At 59.2% G+C, this 6,951-nt stretch overlaps 2 protein-coding genes across 7 annotated transcripts in view; one reads left to right on the top strand and one right to left on the bottom strand.

The window, feature by feature from the left end:
- Positions 1–6,951, bottom strand: part of EXOC2 (exocyst complex component 2) — a 608,573-nt gene that overhangs the window by 296,565 nt on the left and 305,057 nt on the right. The gene's annotated exons all lie outside the window — the stretch shown is intronic.
- WDR1 (WD repeat domain 1) overlaps positions 1–6,951 on the top strand; it is a 43,689-nt gene that overhangs the window by 15,896 nt on the left and 20,842 nt on the right. Inside the window, exons 4-5 of the mRNA XM_034660174.1 lie at positions 1,960–2,107; positions 3,067–3,247. Of these exons, the coding sequence (XP_034516065.1) occupies positions 1,960–2,107; positions 3,067–3,247 (329 nt within the window). The remainder of the gene's footprint in view (positions 1–1,959; positions 2,108–3,066; positions 3,248–6,951) is intronic.

The following is a 6,951-nucleotide window of genomic DNA, read 5'->3' as shown; positions in this document are numbered from 1 at the left end:
GGGGGGTGGGGGGTTGGGAGACGCAGGCTCCTGGGTGTGGAATGAGCGAGTGGTGGGAATGCAGGATGCAGCACAGGGAACGCAGTCGCAGACATCCTCGTGACGCCAGGACAGATGGTGGTTTCCCCTGTGCTGCACACGGCGTAACCTGTAGACTTGTCAGGTCACTGGGTTGTACACCTGAAAGTAACGTGACATCGTCAGCTTGCCTCAGGTGAACCAAAAGAAGGGTTAAATGGACAAGCAGGGCCCAGTGGAGGGCCTGGTGGGGAGGCCGTGGGAAACACAGCCTGGCCAGAGAGGAGCCCCACCCCCCGGGAGTGGGCAGTGGCTGGCAGAGCCCAGGGGAGGCGGGCAAGCCGGCGCCATCCCGTCCGAGAGGATGGGACACGGTGAGCCTGAGCTGTAGACGCTGATTGTGCAGGACTCTAGAGCCCCCTAGACAGGCCTGAGCCCAGCTGACCACACAGCCTGGCGTGTGCGCTAGTGTGCACATGACACCGCGTGCACGCGCGTCCTTTCTGCACGCGCACAGTGCTCTGTTTCTGGTGCTCCAGCCTCTGCCTCTTCCTTTCCTTTCCCGCTGGCCTGTTTTGTTAGGGACTGAATTAGTTCCAGGTCATCTTTGGAACTCCCCTCAGCCAGGCAGCCTTCCTGGACCGCCCCCGGGGCCCCTCAGGTTGTGCTCTTCCCGTGGCCGTGAGTCTGCCCTCGTCTGCCCCGCAGACTGAGGGCCCGGGTGTTTGCCCGTGAGGCAGGATCTCCGGTGGCCTGCAGATCCTTAGTTCGTTTGCTGGTGAGTGGTGACCAGCTTGTGGCGAGCACCTCCAGTGTATCCGGCGCTCGTCCAAGACCACACGTGCTATCCCGTGTCAGCCTCTCAGCAGCCCCCCGAGGTGGCCCTGTCCTTCCCCTCTGGTCAGTGCAGTTGTAGGTGTGATGTGTTGTTTGACACCCTCGGAGCCCCGTGCAGCCTCCGCCTCCTTCGGTTCTGAGGCCCGAACGGGAGGACAGAAGCTGGGCTCACAGAACAGCTGGAGGGTCTGTGTTAAGTGCTAAAAGGGCCTGGGGACCCTGGGAACCCCTGGGAGCCTACCTGCTGGGAGCACCCCCCCACCCCACCCCCGGCCCCAATGTGAGCCTGAGGACTTAGTGTAAAATCCTCCATCTTCATGCTGATTTGGGAACTCAGCGCTCTTTGGAAGGGACTGTGTCGGAATTGGTCTCAGATCTTGGTGACAGGATCCTGCCGGGAAGGGAGGGGTGTGCCTCTCCCTCCCCCTCACGGTGCTGTCACTGTATTACTAATCCCCGAGGAGAGGCGTGGCTTCGAGTTCCGTCTGTAGTACCACTTCGCCTTCCAGCACCCACCTGCGTGCCTCCCGCAGGAATCCTGCTCTCACCTCGCTCATCTGGGCTGTGGGGTGTGCCTCGCCGTACACGCCGTAGACGCAGGGGTGGGGCGAGGAGCTGGAGGGGAGCCCAGGCGGGGGCCGCGTGGAAGTCACGGTGTTCACCGGCTGCACACAGCGCTGCTCCTTGCTGGCACAGCCGCTGCGCGGGAGAGGCGGCTGTCGCTAGTCTTGTCACATTTTTGCAAATGAAGAACTTGAGTCCCGAGTGTTCAGAAAGCTGCCCAGGGCCTGTACGCCACTTAGATCCCTCTGCAAGGAGACTAGAATCAGAACCAGACTGCTGCCCGACTCTAGGCCTCCGTGTGGCCTAGCTTTTTGGTGCCCACACAGGGCTTGTCATCCAGGGGGTGGCTGGTGAACTGCAGAGACCGGGTAGCGGGCCTCATGGAGGCCACAGGCTCTGATGGAGCGGTGGCACGTTTTGCTCACTTGAAATGCGGCCTTGGGCCCCTGCAGCAACCCGGTGAGCCCCTGGGGCGTGCCTTGTGCCCACACTGCCAGACCCAAGGATGAACGTCGCTCTCGCCACCCTTTGTGTCCACAGATGTATCTGGAAAGCTCAGGATCTGGGATACCACGCAGAAGGAGCACCTCTTAAAGTATGAGTATCAGCCTTTCGCTGGGAAGATCAAGGACATTGCTTGGACAGAAGACAGTAAGAGGATCGCAGTGGTCGGGGAAGGAAGGGAGAAGTGAGTCTCTGGCCTCGGCCCCTCCCTGCCCATGTGTCTTGGCTTGGCTTTCTTTGTGGGCGCCCCTGCTGGGAGGGGAGCAGTGACCTCTACACCAGCTTGGCCTAGTGTGTGTTGAGGCCCCATGGGGCGGGGTCCCTCACCCCCTGGAACACCAGCTGTTGTGCCCACAGTCCAGGCAGCAGGAAAAGGGATGGGTCCCTCCCGGCATACCACACAGCCGCACCTGGCTGCAGGGGAGCTGGGCATATCACTGAAGTGACCTTACGAAGGAAGGGGGACCAGTGGAGATGGGGTAGGTGGCCCTCAGTGGCTGCTGCCCTCGGGTCCGGTGACCAGCAGGGTCAGTGCCGCAGTGCAGGGTTCCCTCCAGGGCACCACGGCGGCTTCAGGCACTTGGACTTGGCAGTTTCCCTTACTCAGAGGCTATTTTTAATGTGTGTTCTGGCAGGTGTTTGTTCTGCCGTAGTTTTTCAGGTCATCCAATTGGTCTTAACAATTCAGTTTTCATTCAGACACCGAGTAACCCCCACGGTGCGTTTGCATCGGATGCCAGCTGAGAGCAAGGCACCATCTCCTTCTGGTAGGGGATGGTAGCTCCTGACTACCTTGGTCCCGCCCCAAAACAACCGTTAGGAAATGGATAAGCCACAGAGCTGTTCCCCGGTAGGTGTTTTTAAGGGACCTTCCATGTGGGAGACTTGTTGGCCTGGACCATATAGACACAGCCCTCCGGTGGTCCCTTCCCCAAGGCACTTGGTCTCGGAATCTTTGACAAACAGCACATGGAGCCGAAGCCACCGTGCCTCCAGTGTTTGCTCCTTCAGCACGTGTGCGTGAAGCGTGGCCACGAGCGCCCCCCCAACCCCCTCTGAGCACTGGCACTTAGCTGCCCACCTCTCATCAAACGTACCCAGGGTTGACTGTTTTCTTCCTGTGACTCCTCTCTTCGGGTAAAGGTTTGGAGCCGTCTTTCTGTGGGACAGTGGCTCTTCCGTGGGCGAGATCACGGGACACAACAAAGTCATCAACAGCGTGGACATCAAGCAGAGCCGACCGTACCGGCTGGCCACAGGCAGTGACGATAACTGTGCCGCGTTCTTTGAGGGGCCACCGTTCAAGTTCAAGTTTACAATTGGCGTAAGTGGACATCCCCTCTTGGCGGGGGTTTGCATGTGACACTGGCAGTCTAGACCCTCAGGGTTGCAGGCACGTGTCATTGATGCTGTGATGTATAGACAGAAGTTTGCAGGGGAACTTCACGTGACGGTGGGACAGCGCACTAGTCCCCTGCCCTTATGGCCCTGTGCTCGGGTCAGCGGGGCTGCTTCCAGCAGAGAGGGACCTGCCCTGGGAGATGTGTGTTTCTGGGGTTGCGGGGAGGGCAGGGAGGGCACCTCTCTGCCCTGTGACCAGGTGAGCATCCTGGCCTAGAGGAGCTTTGTTAGAAAGGGGTAGCCCAGGGTTGTCTCTGGTTCTGCCAACTTGAGCCGCCCAGGTGGTGGAGCTGGTGAGCTTCCAGGGACGCCCAGATTCGTCTCCGGTGAGATGATGAGGGCGGGGTCACAGCTGGAATGACACGCGATGAGAAGAGTTAGATGCTTTGCCTAAAGAAGACACCTGTCCCGACACCTTAGCAGGGTGTCTTAGCTCTGCCCCTGCTCCCTGGTTGGGACAAGGGTCTGAACCCAAGCCTCATTTTTCCCATCTGCAAGGTGGGTATGGGGGCATTGATACAGTGCATTCATCCATGAACTTAACTGCACAGCTGCCCACGGGTCCAGAGCAGTTCCCTGTTCTACCTCATCAAGGATTAATGAGAGAATGTCCTTAAAGTGGCTCCATGGGGACCGCTGTTTACTTCAATGACTGAGCGCAGTGATTCATAAACCGCGGGCAGGGTGTGGCTGGAAAGGATGATGCATGCCACTTACTCAGCAGGTCCCCACAGGATAGCCCTCGGGCTGTGGGCAGCATCTGCAGTGCAGATCTTCGCTCGGGTATGGAAGGGCTCTGCAGGGGTGCATGCCCTGCCGGCAGTGAAACAGACTCCATTCTGCCCCCAGGGCCCCTAAGCAGGGCCAGGCGGCTGCATGGGAAGCTCAGCAAGGCCTTCTGTGCCCCACGGGGCGTGCAGCTCGGAGCTCCTTTTGCAGCGGTTCTTGTGGCCGTCTCCTGTGGCTGACGCCTGGTTGGTAGGTGGTGGGGGCTTTGTCAAAGGCTGTGTTCAAGGTCAGTGTTTTCTAAGTGCAGGTAGAGGTGCGGTGGGATGAGTCAGATAACTGAACATCCTGCTTTGCACCCAGGAGAGGAAGGAGGAGGGAGGTAAGAGGTTTCTGTGGCAACAGGAGGCTGTCCTTGCATGTCTCAGTGAAGCTGTCCCTGCTCCCAAGTCCCCTTCCTCCCTCTCACTGCTTTATGTCACTTGGCCATGATCTGGGCTGTGGTCTGCTGAGGCTCCTCTCCCTGCCCCAGGAGGGATCACTTCCTCTTTGCAGATGTGGGCTAAACCCAGCCTGGAGCAGCTCAGCGGCAAGTCAGCAGAGCCAGGTTTGAGCCCAGGCAGCCCGAGCCTGACTTCAGCACACTGACAGCCTTCTCCTTGTGCTCACTTGGGCACTTGGCTGGAATAATCTTTCTCTTTCTGTTTTCCTTTCTAATGTGAGAACACAGCCCTCACTCCAAGGCCCGGGCCCAGGGCTGTCGGGTACAAACATTGTCCAAGCTGGCACCTGTGTCCAGGTGGGCACACAGCTTGTCCTCTGGTCTGCCTGTGGAGCCTGTCACCCATGGGTCCTGCGTCAGGGCGTGGCTGCAGACAGGAGTGGGGGATGCTGGGTGGCAGCCCAGCACCGCCGCTGGCTGGCTCTGTGACCCTTGGATGGGCCAGTGGTGTGTCTGGGTCCCCTCCGTAGACAGGACGGTGACTGCCATCCTCTGCTGGCCCCGCAGACCTGTGGGAGGACGTGAGATGCTAGCCAACGTCGGATCAGTGTGTCCACGAGGAGTTCTTTAGGCTTCTGTCGGAGAAGATTCTAACAGGCTCAGATGGCCAGCAAATAAAGGATGGGGAGAGCACTTGGGGCCCCACACCCACTCAAATCTCCTGTCAAGTGTTGACGACTGTGTAGATCAGTCTGACTTAAGCACGTGTATCTGCCCTGGACCCTCAGAGCCCCCGAGTGCAACTGGTGCGGGTGGCTGGCTGCCTGCCCATCCAGGCTCCAGCTTCTCGCCGTCACCCCTCACCAATGGGGTGAGCTTGTCAGGAGCACAGAGGGGTTGAGCTCAAGTTGCCGCCTTCGGAGAGACTGAGTTGTGCTCTCAGTTTCAGTACATGCTGGAGTAAAATGCTGGTGGTGCATGTACCCGAGGGGAGGTGAAAGTGTTTCGGACAAGCTGGCGTGACCGAATGTACTCGAGTCAGCCCACCTGGCCATCCTCCTGGCCTGCGTGGGGGTCTGATCGCTTTTCTCTTTGGTTCTTGAGCTGCTTGGTTTAAACCAGCTGCTCGAGTTGTGCAGAGTGAGTAGACTCCTGGTTCCTCTGGAGCGGAGTTAGAATCTGCTTCAGCCAGGCTCTGCTGGGCCCTCGGGCTGTCAGTCCGGCGTTAGTTTTCCTTTGCCTGAAGCTGCTGTGGGCTCCAGAGGCTGCGGGAAGATGGGGTGGAGGAACCGTCGCTGGAATAGCGCCCCATCTCCCCCCATTTCAGGTGACTTCCGGGGATCGTAGGAGACCAGGTGTGGGATGGAGGCTTGAGGCATCAGTGTCTCTGCCTCTGGCGCTGGCATTCTGTGGACGGAGGTTGAGATTCCCTTAGAAGACCCGAGAAAGAAGGGGCAGGTGGGCCCTTACCTACTCCTGCCTCTGCAGCAGGAATTTCTTCCCGCCGAGCACGTCCCTGCGTCCGATGCATGGTTAGCTTGCCCGCTTTGCCTGTGCACCTGGCCCGCGGGCACGTTGGGCGAGTTTCAGCGCCCCTCTGGCCATGCACTTCCTCTTATGCCGGGGATGACCGCAGACGGCCCTTCTGGAGCAGGCACTTGGGAAGACTGTGTCCACAGTCAGGTGTTATGGTCCATAGGGCAGTTTGTCTGATTCAGCGATTGCTTAGGTGGCACTCCTACGGCCCAGGCCAGCTTGTCCAGGCTGTGGCTGTGTGATCTGGAAGTGGAAACTTCCCGAGGTTCTGAGCGTGGACAGAGCTCACCTGTGGCAGAGGGGACACCTGGTCTCCGCTCCAGCCGGCTGTGCTGTGCAGCATGTCTGCTGCTCCAGGAGTGGCTTTCCCCTGCCGCCTGTGTGGTCTCACCCATCATGGGCAACGCTGAGCGGGGGTGTCCCACTTCCCTCTACACAGCGGAGGCGAGTTGAGCTAGAAATCTGTCTCGGCTATTATTAGAGGCATTGCCTTTCTAGGCAGTAGACAAATTGGAGCTCTGCTATGCAGGATTTTCTGGTGGTATTTTTCCTGTTTCCTGACTCCCAGCAGGGGAGAAAGCAGCCATTGCTGGTCCTTTGGCGTGTATCGGGTACCTGCTTCGTACTGGCCCTGGGCTGGGCCCACAAATGCCCTGCCTCATCCTTAGCCATTCGCCTTCCGCCTTTGTGTCTGCCAGTGTTGCTTTTCAGAGAGCTGTGGATGCGTTAGTGCTGGTCATGCTGGGGGTCAGCGGGGCAGGTCTCCTTCCCCCCATTTCGTTCCTGATCTCCTGCGCAGGCTGTGGCTGATGGCAGGGTGCGTGGCCTGGCCAGGCTCACAGGGACAAGCCTTCTGTCCCTTCCTCTGGTCCTCTTTCTCCAGAGGAAAGTTGCTGAGCCAGTGTGTCCAGGGTGGCAGGGGA

This window comes from Ailuropoda melanoleuca, chromosome 5 (assembly GCF_002007445.2).
Source record: "Ailuropoda melanoleuca isolate Jingjing chromosome 5, ASM200744v2, whole genome shotgun sequence".
Classification (NCBI taxonomy): domain Eukaryota; kingdom Metazoa; phylum Chordata; class Mammalia; order Carnivora; family Ursidae; genus Ailuropoda; species Ailuropoda melanoleuca.
This window is presented reverse-complemented; position numbering and strand designations above follow the sequence as displayed.